Source organism: Colletotrichum abscissum, assembly GCF_030869225.1.
Source record: "Colletotrichum abscissum strain IMI 504890 chromosome Unknown Scaffold_16.1, whole genome shotgun sequence".
Classification (NCBI taxonomy): Eukaryota; Fungi; Ascomycota; class Sordariomycetes; order Glomerellales; family Glomerellaceae; genus Colletotrichum; species Colletotrichum abscissum.
In genome coordinates, this window is record NW_026850054.1 from 88,355 (window position 1) to 108,055 (window position 19,701).

Below are 19,701 nucleotides of genomic sequence, written 5' to 3' on the forward strand. Positions count from 1 at the left end.
CCTAACCTCAAGCGGCACAAAACCCCTGTTCGCCGTTTGAATGCGCCGCAAAGATCATGACAGGCTACGATGGATGGAAATGCATGTAAGCACAGTTTGAGTCACGATGTTCTGCTTCCAAAAGATAATTTCGGAGGACACTACGTTTTGAGGCTGTCTACTTACCTTCGTAACAGGAAGGGCTAGCTGTGTGAAAAAGATCGTAAGCATAGCGTTTGCGCATAGCATCTTGTTCAGCGCAGACAGGCCATCTTGTATAAAGAAGCTTCTACTACTCGTTTAGATATGAGTCTCACCTATGCCTGCAAAATCTTTATCAGTCTCACTCATCATTTGAAGCACAATCTTGATTTTTAACTATTATGCGTTTTCTTTGCGTCCTCGCTCTCGTGCTGACGGCTTTTCGTCAAGCCAGGGCGAAGGCTGTCTTTGCCCATTTCATGGTGAGTTCAACGATGCAATTGGGTGTAACTAAGCAAGTTCTAAGAAACCTCAACTCACTCTCATCTTTCATCAGGTGTCAAACGCCCAGAACTATACTTTGAGTGACTGGGCAGACGAGATAAAGCTTGCTCAAGCCGCTCACATCGATGCTTTTGCCCTCAACACGGCCTACGATCAGGGCGATGGCCCTCAGTACGATCTGGCATTCTCTGCCGCTAGCAGCGCGGGTTTTAAGCTCTTCTTCTCGTTCGATTATGCTGGTAATGGGCCTTGGCCGGCGTCGACCGTTCTGTCCGTTTTGAACAAGTTCAAAGGGAGCAGCGCCCATTTCTTACACAACAATAAGCCGTTCGTATCAACCTTCGAAGGACCAGGCAGTGCCTCTGATTGGATCAACATCAAGTCACAGACCAACTGCTATTTTGTTCCCGACTGGTCATCGCTAGGTGCTAAGCCGGCTATGGAACTTGCTGGTGGCGTGGCTGACGGGCTCTTTGCCTGGTCAGCCTGGCCATGGGGCAACAAAGACATGGATACCTTTGTGGATGCATCGTATATCACGTACTTGTCAGGAAAACCTTACATGATGCCGGTATCGCCATGGTTCTATACGAATCTCCCTGGGTACGACAAGAATTGGCTTTGGCGCGGCGACAGTCTTTGGGCTGACCGCTGGGGCCAGGTGCTCTACGTGCAGCCCGAATGGGTAGAGATTATTTCATGGAACGACTATGGAGAGTCTCACTACATCGGTCCTATCAAGAGCAAAGCCCTCGGGGCCATGCGTACTGGGCGCGCGCCAATCGACTTCGTCGCTGACATGCCGCATGATGGGTGGCGCGAGATCTTACCTTTCGCTATCGACATGTATGTTCGAAACACCACTACAATCGCCAACGAGAAGCTAGTATTCTGGCACCGAAAGCAGCCTGCTGCAGCATGCGATTCTGGTATGACGACAGGCAACACGGCCTCGCAGCTCCAACTCGAGTTTGCGCCAACCGAGGTCTCTCAAGACCGCGTATTCTACAGCGCCGTTCTCGGGTCGTCAGCGAGTGTTTCGGTCACTATCGGTGGTGTCACCCAGGCGGGGACCTGGTCAAAGAGCCCCGAAGATGGTGTTGGGCTCTACAGCGGCAGCGTCCCGTTCAATGGGAACCTCGGCGATGTAGTTGTCACCATCTCTCGCGGCGGCGGCTCAAGTTTCTCTGGCTCTGGTTCGGCTATTTCAACTCAATGCGGTGCTGGAGGCCTGGCTAACTGGAATGCCTGGGTCGGATCCGCTACCGGTGGTGCTGCCGCCGATCCAACGCCAACATCCATGGACGACCTGGTGTGCATCAATGGCACATCCATCGACAATTTCTCTGGTCTATGTTCGTATGCTTGTTCGCTGGGATATTGCCCGTTAGGCGCCTGCCTTTGTACCGCGTAAGTTTTTTGTTTTCTTCTCACTTTGAGCAAGTTATACTAATCGTGTCTTAGTATGGGAAAGCAGAGAGTCAAGCCGAAATCCTCTGGCATCACCGGTTATCCGGCAGCCGGTCTCAACGAAAACTTTTCCGGACTCTGCAACTTTGACTGCAACCTAGGATATTGCCCAGAGGGTGTTTGCGACACAGTGCCAGGGCCCCTTACCACGCCATCAGTGTCCCCTTTTTCACCAACCGCCTGCACGGGCGGCACAGGACCTGGGAATTTCGGAGGTCTCTGCAGCTACGCATGCACTTTTGGTTTTTGTCCGAGAAACATTTGTACTTGTGGCAGCACGGGAGGCTTGGTTGAGACACCGCCCATCGTTGACGAAGTGGCGGGAAGCCCCGTGGAAGGCACTCAGGACTATGGGCTTTGCGCCTTTGCCTGCCCCAGAGGCTACTGTCCCCCCGGAGCTTGTGTTTCAAGAGACACGAGCGGTGATGGGGGCGCGGGTGGAGGGCCTCCAGTTTATATCAACCCGTCAGTCTGGCACGATCCCACACCAATCGTCTCCTGCATACCCCCTTGTGTGGTGGTTCTGCCGCCTTACACCCTCTCTGATAAGACGACGATCGAGTTTCCCCCTATCACGAAGACCTTTACAGAAATGTGGGATGACGATACAACTACGACAACTGTCGTTACTATTACTTTTCCCCCAGTGACCACGACGGAAATCCCCGTTTACAACATCAACATCACCAATTCCGGCGTCGATCAAGTGACATACACCATCACACCTTCCATTCTGCCCACGGCCAAAGTGACCTTTACGCCCAAAGTCAGTGCAACGAAAACCACGTCCCAGGATCCTGTCGTCATCATCATCACATCAACCCCCGTGGCCAGCAAGACATACCCCGTCATTACCAATCAGCCAACAAAAGTCAGCTTCACAAGCACCAGCCCGCCAGGGCCAACCTGTAGCGTCGGATGTGGAAAGATCTGTCTTATTGGTTGTAGCTCATGCGGCATCCTGGGTTGTGGAGGTATCTGCGCCGGCTGCGGTCCCGAGTGGACTGTCGTGGGAGGGGGCACCAGTGGTGAAGATGGAGACTGCATCGGACCTTCGTGCGGAAGCAAGAAGCCTGATTATGATTCTGAAGGGAATCAGGTTTGCCAGAAAGATGTCATCACAACCACCGGAACATGTCACAATGGCAACTATCCCGTCTTTGATCCGCTCTCCTTCACGGTGTCATGCGACCACGCGGCGGACGAGGCGCCGGACTACATGACTGAGTGCCAGAAGAACCTCGACAAAGACCTAGACCAGAGTGTTCTCGATGCTTTGAAATCACAGACCTGCTGTCCTGCAGCTAAGCGTCAGTCACCCCTCGAGCGAAGACAGGCGGCATGTGGTGTCGACCCTGACTATCCCAACAACCCTCCAAGCAACGGTCTCTACCATTCTGTGTTCACTTGCGACTACAGCAGATGGCCAAACGTCTGCGCCAATGCCCAGTCTGCCATTGTCAGTCGCAACAAGTCTCCAATCATGACTTACGCCGGCACCAATGCTCGCGTTGGGGCCATGGAGAAAATCACAGAGCCGTGGTACAGGTCCAAGTGGGAATCGGGGCCTGGGATGTACTCTCCCACCAACCCTAAATCAGCGCCTAATGCTAAAGGGGAGGGTTGGGGTCTTTTCGGCTGCCAAGTCGAAGAATACCCTTGGGGAAGCGGAAACCCGAATCGCAGTCCTAATCTCAAGAGATGGGATGAGCAGTCTGTCTTACGTCTTATACCTACAACAGAAAACGGCGACCATGGCAATTTTCTCCAGGACTGGTACAAGGAACAGGGCAGGAACAGCTTGGAGCAAGCCAAGGGCCTCATTTTCTCTGTTTCTTTCACTAATGGCCCCTCGGGAACGAGTGATGCCGACTTCTATGTTGACGCGGACAACCAGAACGAAGCTAAGAGGGTCAACATCTGTGCGAGGCCATATGGAGTCCCATTCCTTTTCGTCAACCATGTTTCCCAGATGAACGCAGGAGAGAGATCCTACGACCCCTGGTGGGACAATAAGCTCTTTGATAAAACAACGAGGATCAATGTGGACAAAAAGGGTGTGACCGTCAAGACTATTACGAACCAGTTGCCGAGCTTCTATTGCAAGTATCCAGCACCCGGAAAATCCTATTGGGATGATCAAGCCAATGCGTGGCAACCGCACCCAAATGTTGTGCGCCGCAACCGTGTTAGAGGCAACAAGTGGTATTCATGTGATAACTATCCGGGCTACTCGGGTCCTGCGATGATGAGGAGAAGCATACGTGGGGCAAAACGTGGCCTGACAGAGCTCACACCTGCCGAGGTACAGGAGCTCGCACGACAAGGGGCAAACATCACGACATCGGACGGACGGCTTGAAACAATCGACGAGCCAGAGGACGAGGGACCAGAGGAAATGGTTGTGCCTGCCCCCTACCACTTGAACCCCGTCGGTGCTGCTCCTCCTCCGGCTAAAACTAGTCATAATGTCAGCACCGGTCTTTCTCAGACGCCGCGCCGAGCAGCGGCAGGCAGCTTCTTGGATCCGAGCGCCTTCCTATATCTAGGATGCGGGAATGACGACGAGGATAATTGTGCTCTCGTAGGACAGGACTGCTCCGATCCGGCAGACAACCTAGACCCAGCCGACGGGGATCAGCCTATCGACGATACGCCAGATCCAACCTCAACGCCGCCTCCCGCTCCGGAGCCAACTCCAGACCCAGTTCCAACTCCAACACCAACGGCGGACTGCGCGTTCTGGGATTCCCTCGTAGCCTGGCAGTTTGAGATTTACAACATCGAGGGTTGGGTGACCGATGGCGGGAAGAAGCTCAAGGAAGAAGAAGGCGGCTGCGGTGCAATGACAGGTTGGAACTGGGAAGAGGCCACAAGCACCAGAGGGGCTCAAGTCCATTTCTATCTGCCATTCTTCATGGCGGATGGTTGTGTTGAGCGTGCCATCGTATCTGCAGGAGGGCCAAAAATCTCATGTAAAGGTTCGGGTCTGGGCAAGATCGCGGCACCGTCGTCACAGTCTGGCACGCCAACGAGTGCGGACCCAGCAACGAAGACGAAGACAGTGGTCTACCCCAGTCCGATGCCGCTACCGACGTCGTTCGAGGACGCGACCCCGATCACTCACGAACCATATATTCCAATGGTCTGGGGGTCTTCCAATGCGACTGCGTCGTCATCGACAATGAGTGCTGTAAATCCAGCCACTTAGAGCGAAGCACGAGTAGTATTAGATGCACATACATGTGCGCTACTACGAGAAGAGAAAAACGCATAGGAATTGCAAGTGCTTTACGGTACTAAGTTTACATGCACCTGGTAGTAATTAGGTAGTGAAGGCATGGCTCTGATAATATGTTGCTAAATAGATTCGACGGATTTGAGCTTCATATGACTTACCTTACTACACGTAATTAGATGTGTGTGCAGAATGTATCGAATTGATCAACAAACTGCTCCCAAGTCCTATCTCTCTGTCTTCCACCATCCGTATCGGGAATGCCGGCCCTCCACTCCCCGGTTGAGTCACCCGGTCAGCTTACCCGGGGGCTACCCAGCATACAGCATGAACAAACCCAAGGTCCCAAACCCAAGCAAAATAAAGCACCTCGACCGGCCCTCCCCGTCCGTCATCCCCCCCTTTACAACATCCTCACCCCGTGCCAAGCCCTTCAAGTCCCCGCACCCGGCGTCCGTCATTCATCCCATCGCCCGACACCCCAGCGCCAAGCTCCTGCAAAGCCATGGCATCCTCCCCATCCACCACCTCCGCCGCACCGGCACCGGCAACCGCCACGGCACCGACCACAGCAGCGGCCTCCCGTCCCGCCAAAGCCACCGTAACCCTCCGCCCCGCAACAGAAGCCGACATCCCCGCCCTCGCATCCATCTCCGACGCAGCCTGCAAAACGGACTCGCACACCCAGCTCAAAGCCTCCATCCGCGGCGACGACGATTTTCCCAAGGGCATGCAAGACGCGCTGCAAGCCTGGATCGCGCACCCCAAAGTCGACGTCATTGTCGCCGAGAGCGACGGCGGGCCTGTGGGATGGGTCGGGTGGGTGAGACGAGGATTCGCCGGCGACACTGACCTCCCGCTGGACGGACCGGACGAAGAACCCCAGCCCGAGACATTCTTCACGGGCGCGGAGCAGAAGACCAAGACGATAGACGACCTCGGCGAACTAACAAACGCATCAATGAACTACTGGGTCAAGCGCTTCATGCCCGAGGGCTGCAAATGCAGGTTCCTGTGCACCTACGTCGTCCACCCTGATCACCAGTCCCGCGGCATCGGCTCGGCGCTGATGAAGTGGGGCACCGACATGGCGGATCGCGAGCCGGGCGTGTACTGCTGGGTCCAGTCGTCCATGGGCGGACAGAAGGCGTTTGAGAGGCAGGGGTTCCGGGAGGTGGGCAGGTTAGAGGCGGAGTTGGATGAGTTTGCGGACGGGGTGAAGCCTGGTGGGAAGTTGGCGGGTGTCACGGGCAGTGAGGAGTTTTGGGGGCGGTATTCGTGGGTTTATATGAGACGGGATGCGAGGGCGTGATGCGTATGATGAGATAAATTGATAGGATCAGGACGCCGTTCATGCGATGCATTATGCTAAAGACCCAAATTGGTCTACACTATAACAACCCAGCGCTGTGCAATCAACACATCCTATGGCACATAGTCCGTCTACAACCCAACGAGCTTGCAAAACGTCATGAGACCCCACGCGCCAGCCAAGGGGTTCATCATATCCTGCACCATCATCGAGTCCGAAATCGCCTCGTTGAAGTCCTTCATCAGCGGCACCTTGGGCTTCGAGGCCCAGAATTGGCGCATGTACTGGTGTCCGTACGTCAGACCCGCGGCAAGCATGATGGGGAAGCCGACGGTGAAGATGCCCAGGCCGCGGGGCACCACGAGGGAGAAGGCGATGCCGCCGATGGCGGACACGAGGCACTGCCAGACAATGGTTGTTAGTATATCGTGAGTTTCAGGGAAGGGTGAGACTGAGAGTGAGTGAGAGTGAGAATGAGAATGAGATTGTGTGAGAGTGAGAGTGGAAGTGAGAGGGAGAGAAGTGTGCTGGACTGTGAGAGGAGGGGGCTGAACGTACGCCAACGAAGCCTGTTCCGACGGTATATCTGATTTCCCAAAGCTGCTTCTCCGCCGTCCTGCTCCATTCCGCCGCCTTTTTGGCCTTGTCTTCGTACTTGAGTAGTCTGGGGATCGAGTCCGCCGAGTGCACGAGGGCAAACGCGCTGACGAGGGTGATGAGGATGCCCAGCATGTTTGTCGGGAACGCCATTTTGTAGTCACTTGTTGATATGTTCTCCCCTTTCGACGTAATGCCTTGGTTGTGTTATTTCTTTCGGATATGGTCCTCTTCTCGTGACGATGTATTGTGCAAGGTCTCGTTGATGTTTATATGAAGAAAGGGAAAAAGCTCGACAGCTCACATGTAGGAACAAGTCGCTAGACCGCGGCAGTGACGTCATGGCTCACCGAGCTACGACACCCGGCCAAAGTACTCCGGCGGGCCTGTGGTGGAGGTGAGCTCACGAACGGGGACAAGATCAAATTCATGGGACGGACAATGCAGGACACACAACGCTCTGGCCTAATTTGGAATTTCATTTCAGTCATTTCTTGCGAAACTCTGAGAGGGCCATGCTTGGCCCAGCCCCTACATAGTAAGCAGGTGTTCATGAGATAAAAGCTCATACAACTCTCCCTCTCGGTTAGGTATTCTGAGGTTAGATGGCCCGCGGTCTGGGCCTCGAGCTCGGATGAGACACGTCCAGCCGTGCTTCTCATCATATTGAGCCGTGACATTGTTCAATAGTATTGCCATGTGGCTCCGCCTTGTACAGTCCGCGGAGTCCCGACCTTGTCATTCGTACCGGCTGAGGTGCTCGATGAGCATTCCCGCACCACATAGCTATCAGCTGTCCAACGCCCTCGCCATGCAACAAATCAAACGATGGCCCTGAACCCATACTTGAGCTGTAGACTGCAGCAGCATTGCTCCATGCATCTCTCACTACTGATACGTTATCAACCGTGGCAGCAGCTCATCGATTATGCCGGTCGCCCTAAGCTGAACAAGCCAGTAGCTCTCTAAATCACTATCAAGGCAAGTTTTCCGATCTCCTTGTTTACCTCTTCGGTCGCAAGTCCTTCACGTAAAAGTCAAGCTTCTCCGAGTGGTAAACATGACCCGGCGGATTCTTCGCTCCAGTGTACAGGTTGTCAATGGAGTGCTGGTGAAATGTTTCCGACGCCGTGCACTGCAGAATGTGAGGCAGGCCCGGCGGGTTTGTGAGGCGGAAGATGCCATACCTGGAAGCTGCATTAGCCGTTGTTGTGTGTGTGAAGAAATGGGTGCGACTCACGATGGAGAATGCCTTGGGGAACACACAATGGCAATACTCTCTGGCATCATAACCTGGTACCCGGCCTGCGTATGTAGGTCTCGCGAACTCATGAAGCATGTCTGGGTGGGATGCGTATGAATCCAGCCCACTACCAAAAGATCCTCGTTGATGCAGTAATCCAGCATCGACGATTCATTTTCCGTTTCGCACGTATCCGGTGTGCACTTTTGTTCGGGGATAAGAAGGCAGCTGATGAACAGTGCGTTGTTAACGGGTCGTCCACAAAGGATACCGCACATTTCGAGGCCTCTGCGAGTGTTCTCAGATGCAATGTTGAGGAAGGTATCCCTGAGCTGTGTTGGGAGGAACACGGGTCGGATAGGATCGCCATTCTCCAGGTAGGCTGCCGGCTTGAAGGCTAGCCGCTCCTTTGCCGCCGGTGGCATGACCTCCTCCTTGGCTGGCAACTCCGGAACGCCTCCCTGTAGCGCGTTGGCTGTTGACGGCGGCCTGTAAGACGTTAATGGCTCCTTGCTTGGCCTCATAGGAGGTGCCGCATCGAGCTCCTGGCGCATCATCGTGAAGTCCTCCTTTGGCGGTTTCGGTGGTTGAGGCGGTGGGGGCGTGTAAGCGCGCTGCGGTTCCAATGGCGATGCCTCCCATTCCAGCGCCCTTGGTCGTGAAATAGACGGGTAGTTGTAAGAGTAGCTGGGAGGAGCTCTCGGCGGGGGTACCTGGCCTTGGTAATTTGACGCTTGCGAGTTGCCAAAGGTATCTTCGTCTCTTCCCCCGTCTGTCCCGTCAAGTCGGCGCCGAGTCGCTTCGATCTGTCTCCTTATATCTTCCTCCTCTGATGCGGCCGTCGCTGGGCTGCTGAATTGCTCCCAGTCCTCCCAGCGGCCACCCTTCCGGCGCTCCTGCTCTTCTTCGGCGCTAACGCCGGCCTGCCGCGTCGCTCTCCTTGCAGCATCTCGTCTCTTGTAGTCTCGTTGCGCCAAAGAGACTGCAAGCTCCTGGTTATCGGCGGCATCGAGGATCTTGGCGTTTCCGGATAAGGTCGGGTCTCGGGCAGCAAACTCGTTGTAGCTTGTGGGTCTGGTGGTGAATTCGTCATCTTCTCTCTGCTTTGACGCACTCATCAACTGCCATTCCTTGTAATCGCGGTCGATTTGCGGCTTCAATTCCTCCAGTAGCCCGAAAACCTCCTTATTCTGGCGGTCGAACAGCGGCTTCGTGAGCGCCTTGTTTTCGGGTAACTTGGCATCGGGATGTGTTTTCAAGTGAGTAAGGACTAGTATTGAGTGTCGCCATAGCATCTGGTATGCTTTTCGTATGTCGCGATCTTGAAGCGCAAAGGTTGCCTAGATCGCATTGTCATTAGCGATCGCTGCGCAGGCAAACAAACAACCCGAAATGGGGCACAAACCTCTTGGAACAAGGTATCTGCAGATCGCGCCCAGTACTTGAAGGGAATTGTAGTCCTAAAGTCGAAGTCCTCTGCTGCTAGAGTAATCTCCTTGATGCTCATGGGCCGCGCGGGCCTGGGACTCGAAGGGCCGTTCATCTTGGTGGTGTCGGAGGAGTTGGAGCTCTCCGATCCGGCTTTCGCTGTGTATTGCGGTGCAAGCTCGGGAGTGTCTCGTTGGATATTCGGTCGCTAGTGGTGACAAACACCGTTCAGGGAGATGTTGGCATGTTTCTCAGATCAAAAGGCCAAGCGTGGCAGCCTTGAGGTAGCAAGCGGGTGACCGTTTGGTCAAAGACGTCTTGCGAGTTTCGTCCCAGGGACCGTATGACGAAGCGCTAGAGGAGCCACTCGTGGCTGAAGCCTGAAGCCTGAAGCACACGCCCAGCAGCACCCCGCCATGGATGGGGGGAAAGCCGACAAGGTCCGCACCAAATGGAGGGGCACGGGAGAGAGCTCGGGCCCCGTTCGAGTGCGCATCACGTGTACGATAGCTTCGACACGTGACCCAAACCACACCGAGTATCAGCTTATGTCATCTAGATCACCGAAAGTGGTGAACGAAAGCAGTCCAAGGTGAGGAATAGTCAGGGTTCACGCTTTGTCGAGCTGTCATTTGCGGGAGGATCCGGATCATTGTCTCGGATCCACTCCAAAATAAATGTCACTGAGCTGGGAATCCAAGAGATGGACTAGAAATTCGAAGTTTTCAATGATCCATCGCATTGCCACGATGCAATGAAAATTTCAAGCATCAGGGCCTCATCGAGCTACAACACAAGCTGTACATAGACGTCACCTCGCCCGTATTTCCGTTCGATTTACGAGACCTCTCTCGTTTGCTCGCCAACCCAACGGACACCGACAAGCAAGGTTGAAGGGGGCCAGACGCTCGCCTCATTCCAAGATCGGGAAATGTCGGAACCCGCTCAATTTTTCGTACTACTTTTTCGCCAACCACTCAGCTTTACCACGAATAAGGTAATTATCCAGCCAAGCTGGCAAGCTGGCAAGGTGGGAAAACCAAAGCAACCCGAATTGCGCCCAGGCGGGCCGGTGAAGCCGTTCCTGACGTTCCCTGGTCCTATCCGCATTGATCCTCTTGCGGCTCGGGTCTCAACATGGCACCATGCTCGACTGCTTCCACCGCCTGCTTGAACCGGGTCGCATGTTCCCTGACGTGCATGTTTCCTGTTGCTTGAGTCGAATACACGGCTTGCCCCCCACGCTCTTTTCTTTCCGCTGGTCGCCGGTGAGCGAGGGAGCCAGCCAGCTGCCAAAGTGAGATAGATCATTGGCGGTCTGGAGACTCTATGTTCAAGTCCCTGTTTATTGTTACTGAGGCGGATGATACGTCGTCTTCCATTGTCTCAAGTTGCGGCCGTGGCGGTGCCGAGTCGTCAGGTTATCAGCTATCGCATCTTGCCATCAAGCCCAAATCTGACGGCGAGATGGCTTGATGTTTTTGCGGTATTGTGGAGGGCATGACCGTATTCGAGCTCCTGTTTTTTTTCTCCCGCCTTGCTTTTGCAATTCGCAAGTGTTGATGCCAAATGGGGGTCGCCGCCGGGCATCTCCCGCAAAGACTGGGGACCCAATGTCGACTAGTCCTTGCCATGTGTTCGTCCGTCCGGCCATGGCAGATCCAGGGATGGCCACCATCTGAGCCATCCTGGCTGGACATGGAAGAATCTCCCGATGAGGCCACAAGGCTACAATTCAGTCGAGATTAAAGGAGAAGTTTTCCGCCTTTGTTGATGTAGAGATTTCTCAGATCTGCTTGATTATCTTCATCCATCTTCATCACAAATACCAGTGTTACATCCATCTACTCCATCTATAACCTCATCACCAAATCATCGTGAGACCTCACATACATCACCGCCACCATGTCTTCCACCACTTGCAGAAGTAAGCCGCCCTACTCAACACAGAACCATACCAGCAACTAACAACTCGCCCAGAAAGCATCGACAGCACCATGTCCCACTTCACACTAAGCATGGGCAAGGCCTCTGTCCAAAACAACGTCTCCCTCTGGACAACCCTCTCCCAATGCTACGCCGAAATCGCAAAGACCTTCGCCATCCAAGACGCAGAGGGCATCCTCTCCACCCCAGACAGCATCTCCAAGGTCGTCCACGCAACCTTTGACCACGACGTCCACGGCCTCATCGAGCAGCACTCCTCCTCCATGGCCAGCTACCTCGACGACGCCACAAAGGCGCACATGCTCGCCCAGGCTATCGCCGGCATGGTCGCCTTCTTCCAGAAACTCGCCGCGCACCACCAGGGCCCCGTCACGCAGGCCAGCTTCGACCGCGAGGTCCAGCGCTTCGCAGAGTGCGAGCTCCGCTCCGCCATGATCCGCACCATTGAGGAGAGCCGCATCTTTGGGCGCTGCTACACGACCAGCCAGATTGCCGACCTCATCATGGGCGCCGTCGAGGGTAAAGTCAACGACGCGGAGTTTACGTCCGAGGACGAGTACCAGAACGCTATTGGCTGGGCGACCGAGTTGCCCGCGCGCAACATGGGTTTGCCGTGGGGCTTTTCCATTATGGCCCTCAACTAAGAGGGTAAGATGGTGCAGATGATCATGACTGCTGTAATGAAACATTTTGGGATCTCGCGTGGCGAGGGTATCGCCGCCGGGATAGGGTCGCATTAGCATGGCGTTTTCGTAAAGGAATCTTATCGGAGCATTGTTGGGTATAGTTCATAGTCCTGGTAGCTTTTTAATTGTATCACCACTCTCATCAGACCTTCATCTTGTTTGCCTTTTTCTTTTCCTGATCCCGTTCATCCACTGCTGTTGCCCTCACCCTGATCATGCCTTCTGTGCCTGAGCCGCCGCAGCTTGTGCGCTGGTCTGAATTTGGATGATGTCGCCCTTCTTCTTCTCCAGCTTACCCTGGGCGTCTCTGATCAATCCTTCATGTCTCTCGCTGGTAAATGTCAGTGAATAAAGTCTGCTGGATGAAAATCACTTGTGATGCACGTACATCTCCTTGGTGATGAAGTCCAGACGGCCCTTGACTGTGCTCTCGGCCTCCACCTTATCCTGCTTCAGCAACACGGGGCCGACCAACTTGTAGATCTGCTCGCCATCCTTGAGCTTGTCAAACTCCTGAAAAATATGTCAGCCTTGTGGTCGTGAATTTCAGTTCCTAAGGCTCGCCTACCTCTTTTACGCCAAGGTTCTCCTGCCTCTGAGCCTCCAACTTTTGCCTCGACTGGACGGTGGTCTGAAGTTCTGATGAGACGTGAGTAAAGATTTCGCTACTAATTGCCTGTTTCCGATCGCGTACCCTGTTGCAGCGCCTGGTATTCCTCCGATAGCTTTTGCAGCTTTGCTTGCACCTCAGCCATGGTTGGGGTATGAGTATGAGTGTGAGGGGTTCACTGGAGGTGAGTGTGAAAATTGCAAACTAATCAGTTGGCCGGAGCGCGAAAACGTCGGAAACAATGCCGCAGATCAGTCCAACGATGTTGTAATGAGATGAGTGTGTGAATCAGATGCCGCCGAAATGCCAAGGCTCTGAGAAATAATTCGTTCTGTTTCGACTTTTGCGCAGTGGTCTGCGAGAAGATACTTGGTACCTCGACTCAGCATTCGATGTGGTGACAGACAGTCGGAATACCGTTTAGTCGAATATTAAGCAACCCACTTGGCAGGTATACGGGCCTCGGCGGGAAGTAAGTCTCAGAGGATGCGAAACACTTAAGCTTTTTGTGAGTCAAAAATCTTTCTTTTTTTCGTTCAATGCGAGATTTTCAGTAAGTTAATTTGCATCATTCTTTTCCTTTTGCTTACCTCTCAGCCTTTATGCTATGTCATATTTGGCCGCATAGCCTTCGACTGGTGGCCGTGAAAGCGTCATGCATGTATACAGTTGATACATCTAAACACATATTTTCATGTAACCCAGACAAGTCCCCCACCCCCACCACCTGCCCAAGGCACCCCGATTAGCGCAGCGATCCATCACGAACTGCCCAGGCAACGTCACAGAATCCAAGCCCACAAGTGCTTCCTCAAGGTTCCTCACCCGCCCGAACTTCCAACCCTCCACCCGTTTGCGCCAGGCACCGACGACCTCCTCGGGACCCTACCGATTCTTCCATCTTCCGACATCCGATCCCGAAGTGATTAGCCAAAGGCGCGGACGAACACGACGACGTTCACACCGAGAGAGCTTTCCCCGCTCTTTCCACCTTCTCACGAAATCCGACCTCTTCCACGCCGCTTAATCGCCGAGCTCCTCGAGAAACAAAAGCCAACTCACAGCCAACAATGTCGGGAATCACCGACTTCCTCGGCCGTGCCATTAGCACGGTCAAGCAGGCCATCGATGCCGATAACGCCGCCGAGTACGACAAGGCCTTTCAACTATACACAAAGTCGCTCGAGCTCTTCGTCCTTGCCGTCAAGTGGGAGAAGAACCCAAAGTCAAAGGAGCTCATCCGCCAGAAGACGGCCGAGTATATGGACCGCGCCGAGAAGCTCAAAACATACCTCAACGAAGCGGAGAGTAAAAAGAGCGGCGGGGGCGGGAACAAACCCGGTGCCGTGGGCGTTAATGGCGGCGGCAAGGGTAAGGGGAGCGCTGACGACGGCGATGAGGACAACAAGAAGCTGCGCAACGCTCTCAGCGGCGCCATCCTGCAGGAGCGGCCCAATGTACGGTGGGACGACGTCGCCGGTCTCGAGGGCGCCAAAGATACGCTAAAGGAGGCCGTCGTGCTGCCCATCAAGTTCCCGTCACTGTTCCAGGGCAAGCGTCAGGCGTGGAAGGGTATTCTCCTCTACGGCCCGCCTGGAACGGGTAAGAGTTATCTGGCCAAGGCGGTCGCGACGGAGGCAAACAGCACATTCTTCAGTGTCAGCAGTTCCGATCTCGTAAGCAAGTGGATGGGAGAGAGTGAGAGGTGAGTTGATTATCGGTTGCGCAAACACGCAAGCAGTACGCTAACGGAACAAAACAGGCTCGTCAAGGCCCTGTTCAGCATGGCGAGAGAAAACAAGCCCTCGGTCCTGTTCATTGACGAAATCGACGCCCTCTGCGGCCCCCGCGGCGAAGGCGAGTCCGAGGCGTCAAGACGTATCAAGACGGAGCTGCTCGTGCAGATGGACGGTGTCGGAAACGACAGCAAGGGCATTCTGGTCCTGGGCGCGACCAACATTCCCTGGCAGCTCGACGCCGCCATCCGCAGACGTTTCCAGCGCCGCGTGCACATTGGTCTCCCCGACGTCAACGGCCGCGCGCGCATGTTCAAGCTGGCCGTCGGCGACACGGAAACGCACCTCCAGGCGGACGACTACCGCGTCCTGGCCGAGCTGTCGGAGGGTTTCTCTGGCAGTGATATTGCCAACGTGGTGCAGCAGGCTTTGATGGGGCCCGTTCGCAAGATTATCCAAGCCACACACTTTAAGCCGGTATGCTGCCTCGACTTCTGTCATGTGCTATAGATGGAATGATGCTAACTGTGTTTAGGTTGTTCACGAGGGCCAGAAGAAGTTGACACCTTGCTCGCCCGGCGACCCCCAAGCCAAGGAGATGACGTATCACGACGTCGACTCGGAGGAGCTGATGGCGCCCATCATCGAGCTCAAGGACTTCAAGCAGGCCTTGAGGGACTCGCATCCCACTGTTTCCGACGACGATGCCGCCAAGCAAATAGAGTGGACAAACGAGTTCGGTAGCGAGGGCGCATGAGCTGGGTCCTCTGGTTATTGTGGACGGGATGGGGTGGTGTTTATTTCGAAGAAGACTTTGGAGATTATCTCAAACGAGAACGAAAGAATGGAAAGAAACAGAAACTATTTGGGATGGATGGTATGGGTGGTGAATACGGGGGGCGGATGGGCTGTGGTCGAGAGTTGGGGGCGTCCTCTGGCGTTGAAACGGCCGGCATTTTGGGTTGGGGGAAATATCAAACGTATTACTCTTTTTTGTCTATTGTTCCTTTTTTTTTAGTTTCTACTGCATTGCAACCTCCATTCTGCCCCCTTCTCGATACAGCGTACAATCTAAAAAGTTGGCCTACCATGAAGATGAGAGAGGCCGGATCATTTAGGATTTTAGGGGTGGGAGTGAATACTTGAACGGGAGGCTTTTGGCCTGAAGAAATTATGGGTCTCTGGCGGACTAGGTGCCCTTTGTTGAAGTCAAGTCAGACCCAAGCCAAGAGACAACTCAATCATGGAACTCTCACTGAGCCACATTCACTCATCATGGTAGACTGAACAAGGGGCAGACGGGATTCTGGGGGTATGGGTTCGGTTGGTTGTTCTTTCAACTGTACATACACACATATTGTAGAATGATGCATTAACATTTTTTCAAAGCCCAAAAACTCCGTTCAAATAAGCCCGGTTTTTCTCTCATTTCCCCCCATAAAACTCCCAAAACAGAAAAAAAAAAGGAACAGGAAAAAGAAAGCCACAGGTAGATAACAAGATGAGAGAGAGAAGAGCCGGGAATGATGCCTAAGGTACTTGCCGCCAGACCTACGTTTTGAAAAAAAGAGCCGGAAGAAGTTTTTTTGGAACAAGGTTGGGGTAGATGGGGGGTATGTGCAAAGAAGACTGAGGGTTGTACAGAAACCGACGTTCCCTCTTCTTTACTCATCCTTGGACTTGGACTTCTTCTTCTTCTTCTTTTCGCCGTCTGCCTTTTCGGGCTCGGCGGCGCCGACCTCGGACTCGCGCTTGCGCTTCTTCTCCTTCTTTTCCTTCTTGTCCTTGGACTTTTCCTTCTTCTCCTTCTTCTCCTTCTTGACGTCCTCGGCGACGGCGTCGACCATTTCCGCGTCGTCGAGCGCGAGGTCGCCCTCGACTTGCTCCAAGACGGAGGCCTTTGGAATATTAGCATGGTACTTTAGAGAAACATCAAGAGAATGCAGTCAGCGGCTTACCATGACGTCGGAGTTCTTGGCGGGCTTCTTGCCGGTGGCGTAGAACTCGAGACGGTCCTCGACCTGCTGGCGGAGGGCCTCGCCGAACTTGGTGTTGGGGTTCTCGGTGTAGTTGTCGATACGGCTGGCAATGGAGCACTTGTTGGCGAGGTAGCGGGAGATGCGGCCCTTGTTCTTGACGGCGGCCTTGCCGATGAAGCTGCTGTGGTAGATGAGACCGTACTTGGGCGTGTTGCTCTTGGTCTTGAGGGCGCGGAAGAGGGCCTTTTCGGCACCGAGGATCTGCAGGGTCGAGGCCGGGTACTTTGACAGGTTGGTCAGGGAGCCGGCGTGGGAGATGAGCTTGGCGGCGACGGGAGTGCCGATGAGGGTCTGCAGGTTGGGCGCGACGATGGACATCTTCTTGTCGAGGTAGTTTGCGGTCGAGCGGCGGGCCTCGGCCTGCGCGACGACGGCCTCGGCGAAGCCCTTGACGATCTCGAGATCGGCGGGGGTGATGGAGAGACCCATGGAGACCTTCGCGGCGTCGATGATGGCCTGGGCCTTTTCGCCGTCCTCCTCGACGAGGGCGGCGATGTCGTGGAGGCGGTCGTCGGTGAGGGTGGCCTTGTCGCCGATGGCGAGGACGAGCTTGGCGTAGGTGAGGTTGTCCGACTCGATCTTGACGAGCTCGGGGAAGTGCCAGCCGTACCACTCGCGCACGCGCATGAAGAACTGGTTGACGCCCTTGTCCTGGAACTCGACGGTGGCGCTGGCCTGGATGACGTGGTTGTCGTTCTTGGTGGTGCTGAACTTGACCTTTGCGCGCGAGTACGAGTGGCCGAGACCGAGGCCGGCGGCGGTCGAGTCGCCCGTCTGCAGGCCCTTGAGGAGGCGGTCGGCGTGCAGGCGGACGCCGCGGAGGAGGTCGCCGGCGACCTCGGAGGTCTCAGAGGTCTCGCAGTCGATGCCGGAGAAGGTGCTCTTGATCACGGAGGCCAGGTTCTTCTCGGCCACGGCGATGGTGATTTTGCTCTTCTTGCCGCTCGTCTGGGGGAGGTTGAGCTCGAGGACGGACTTGAGGTGGTCGGACATGAGACCCTCGGAGATGTGGTTGATCTCGTCGAGTGCCTGCTTTCCGGTGCTGTGAGAAGGGTATTGTCAGCAGGGTATTCTTCATTCTTGTCTCCAATGCTGTGGTCCCGCATCCAAGACGCGCTTTCGAGAGATCCCCTCCTTCGCGCAGCCTCCAGCCTCCAGCTTTCAGCTACCACCAAAACCACCACTGCACTCAATTCGCGAAATTGGGGAAGTCGTACTCAAAGGGAGTGAAGTTGACCAGCTTGACCATCTTGCCAAACTTGGAGAGGTCGGCAATGGTCTCCTGGGCCTCCTTCTGGCGCAGGCCGATGCTGTCGGGCTGGTGCTCGATCTGGAACACACCGTAGCCCATGGGGGCCTCGTAGAGGAGGTAGTTGATCGCCGCCATTTTGGAAACCTCTGTCTATTTCTCTCTCTGATCTTGATGTTCGTTGGCGCGGGAGGGGGGACCGGACAATCAAGCCTCGCGGAAGTTATTGTGGGTGGGCAGAGGCGAGTCGACAGCGCTGGTCAAAAAAAGAGAGGTCGAAAAAAAGTATCCAGAGTCGGATTTTTTTCTTCAATTTTTCCTTTCCCCCCACTGGTGTCAATTGGAAATTTTTCTGGAGCTCCAATGCTGACGCTCGGGCCAGGCGTCTCGTCGGTGTGGGTGGTGGGAGGGTCACGTGGATGGCCTCCGGCATGAGACGACGCCGGCAGCCGATGGTGGGGCAGCGTCTGTGGCTGGGCTGGTGTGGCTCAACACTTGATGTTGCTCAATGGGAGTGGGAGAGACAACAGCAGTAGAGTCACTCCATCTTCACATGAAGACGCAATCATGTCATGGAATTTGTCTGCATAAGTTCACCATTTGATCTATATCCGTTCCCATGTATCTTTACCTGTATGTATATGTGTTGCATTCAGCGAGCTGAGCGGCTTAACTCTGGTGCTTCTATGGTTGTTAGTCGCAACCTCAGAATTCTTCGAATAGCTCAGCATTACCCCAATCAAGAGCTTTTCCAATTAACTGAAAACTTTCAAGTAATTCCCAAGACTCTCTATTCAATTTTGATGGTTTGCGGCTTTAGCTAGCCATGTGGTTGCGGAGTTGTGAATTTTCTTGGTGATTTGAATGTTAATTCAAATTCAACATTGAAGTTGTGTTTCAGTACGTCCGAAGACTCTCAACTCTTCACTCTCAATCTTGAGAGCAAGTATTTGGAGCGTTCAATGATTCGTCCTATTCAAGTAAACCACCCAGTCAATCCATCTGTTTTGACATCATTCATAAAGTCTTTCGTCCAGCTTCCTATCAAATAGCTAATCAATTACATCGAATGCTACAGCGCAGGCTTACCATCATACCAATCACATGCCACCATAAAACACCTCAAGCACCCTTCACTACCACCTCTACCAAATCAAATCCACCACCAAAAACCCACATGACTGATTATTGATTCGCTCTCCCATGGCAGACTCTGTAAGCATCCGTCGCGAATATGCAGAACCAACTCCCGGAGCCCCCGAACAAATTCCAACAGGCTGTTAAACCGGAGGAGGAATCGTCTTCAATCCCGTCGCTTCCGGCATCTGGCGGAGGTGTTGTCGCGGGGTATTGGCCCAAGAAAGTCTAACGTCCAATGACATCATGAATCCAGATAGGTAGCGCCGAGTGATTCTGCCCGGCTTACACCGCCGCGCCTGATTGTCCTTAGTTGACTCTTTAGTTGTTTGAAGATTCGCAAATGTCACAGTGGATGCGATCGGATGAAATTGGTGATCAATGTTTGTTGTCATTACACATTAGGCGTTATTAAAATGAAGGATATGATACATGTACAAAAGTCCGAGCAAGAGGATGCTCGCCCCCAAAAAGTTGTACGCAGGTAGCTCAGAACCATAGCAATTCGTCAAGCCCATTTTCCGACCGCCTCAAAGCTGCCCTG

At 54.1% G+C, this 19,701-nt stretch overlaps 9 protein-coding genes across 9 annotated transcripts; 5 read left to right on the top strand and 4 right to left on the bottom strand.

The window, feature by feature from the left end:
• Window positions 1–362: 362 nt before the first annotated feature.
• On the top strand, window positions 363–5,146 carry CABS01_07366 (uncharacterized protein; the record flags this gene model as incomplete). The annotated part of the gene is made up of 3 exons (XM_060540729.1): window positions 363–443; window positions 518–1,875; window positions 1,930–5,146. The coding sequence occupies 3 exons, from the start codon at window positions 363–365 to the stop codon at window positions 5,144–5,146; spliced, it is 4,656 nt and encodes a 1,551-aa protein (XP_060402897.1).
• Window positions 5,147–5,678: 532 nt separating this feature from the next.
• CABS01_07367 (acetyltransferase) lies at window positions 5,679–6,485 on the top strand (the record flags this gene model as incomplete). Its single annotated transcript, XM_060540730.1, has 1 exon — window positions 5,679–6,485. One exon carries the CDS (start codon window positions 5,679–5,681, stop codon window positions 6,483–6,485), a length of 807 nt encoding a protein of 268 aa, XP_060402898.1.
• Window positions 6,486–6,616: 131 nt separating this feature from the next.
• On the bottom strand, window positions 6,617–7,235 carry CABS01_07368 (uncharacterized protein; the record flags this gene model as incomplete). The annotated part of the gene is made up of 2 exons (XM_060540731.1): window positions 6,617–6,886; window positions 7,044–7,235. The coding sequence occupies 2 exons, from the start codon at window positions 7,233–7,235 to the stop codon at window positions 6,617–6,619; spliced, it is 462 nt and encodes a 153-aa protein (XP_060402899.1).
• An 850-nt stretch (window positions 7,236–8,085) lies between these two features.
• On the bottom strand, window positions 8,086–9,868 carry CABS01_07369 (Mov34/MPN/PAD-1 family protein; the record flags this gene model as incomplete). Its single annotated transcript, XM_060540732.1, has 3 exons — window positions 8,086–8,269; window positions 8,323–9,665; window positions 9,731–9,868. 3 exons carry the CDS (start codon window positions 9,866–9,868, stop codon window positions 8,086–8,088), a joined length of 1,665 nt encoding a protein of 554 aa, XP_060402900.1.
• Window positions 9,869–11,658: 1,790 nt separating this feature from the next.
• Window positions 11,659–12,344, top strand: CABS01_07370 (uncharacterized protein; the record flags this gene model as incomplete). Its single annotated transcript, XM_060540733.1, has 2 exons — window positions 11,659–11,680; window positions 11,734–12,344. 2 exons carry the CDS (start codon window positions 11,659–11,661, stop codon window positions 12,342–12,344), a joined length of 633 nt encoding a protein of 210 aa, XP_060402901.1.
• Window positions 12,345–12,599: 255 nt separating this feature from the next.
• On the bottom strand, window positions 12,600–13,141 carry CABS01_07371 (prefoldin subunit; the record flags this gene model as incomplete). Its single annotated transcript, XM_060540734.1, has 4 exons — window positions 12,600–12,717; window positions 12,775–12,899; window positions 12,955–13,025; window positions 13,081–13,141. 4 exons carry the CDS (start codon window positions 13,139–13,141, stop codon window positions 12,600–12,602), a joined length of 375 nt encoding a protein of 124 aa, XP_060402902.1.
• Window positions 13,142–14,066: 925 nt separating this feature from the next.
• On the top strand, window positions 14,067–15,489 carry CABS01_07372 (vacuolar protein sorting-associated protein 4; the record flags this gene model as incomplete). Its single annotated transcript, XM_060540735.1, has 3 exons — window positions 14,067–14,701; window positions 14,759–15,209; window positions 15,268–15,489. The coding sequence occupies 3 exons, from the start codon at window positions 14,067–14,069 to the stop codon at window positions 15,487–15,489; spliced, it is 1,308 nt and encodes a 435-aa protein (XP_060402903.1).
• A 146-nt stretch (window positions 15,490–15,635) lies between these two features.
• CABS01_07373 (uncharacterized protein) lies at window positions 15,636–15,878 on the top strand (the record flags this gene model as incomplete). The annotated part of the gene is made up of 1 exon (XM_060540736.1): window positions 15,636–15,878. The coding sequence occupies one exon, from the start codon at window positions 15,636–15,638 to the stop codon at window positions 15,876–15,878; it is 243 nt and encodes an 80-aa protein (XP_060402904.1).
• Window positions 15,879–16,396: 518 nt separating this feature from the next.
• Window positions 16,397–18,158, bottom strand: CABS01_07374 (NOSIC domain-containing protein; the record flags this gene model as incomplete). Its single annotated transcript, XM_060540737.1, has 3 exons — window positions 16,397–16,630; window positions 16,691–17,813; window positions 17,989–18,158. 3 exons carry the CDS (start codon window positions 18,156–18,158, stop codon window positions 16,397–16,399), a joined length of 1,527 nt encoding a protein of 508 aa, XP_060402905.1.
• Between the last annotated feature and the right edge of the window lie 1,543 nt (window positions 18,159–19,701).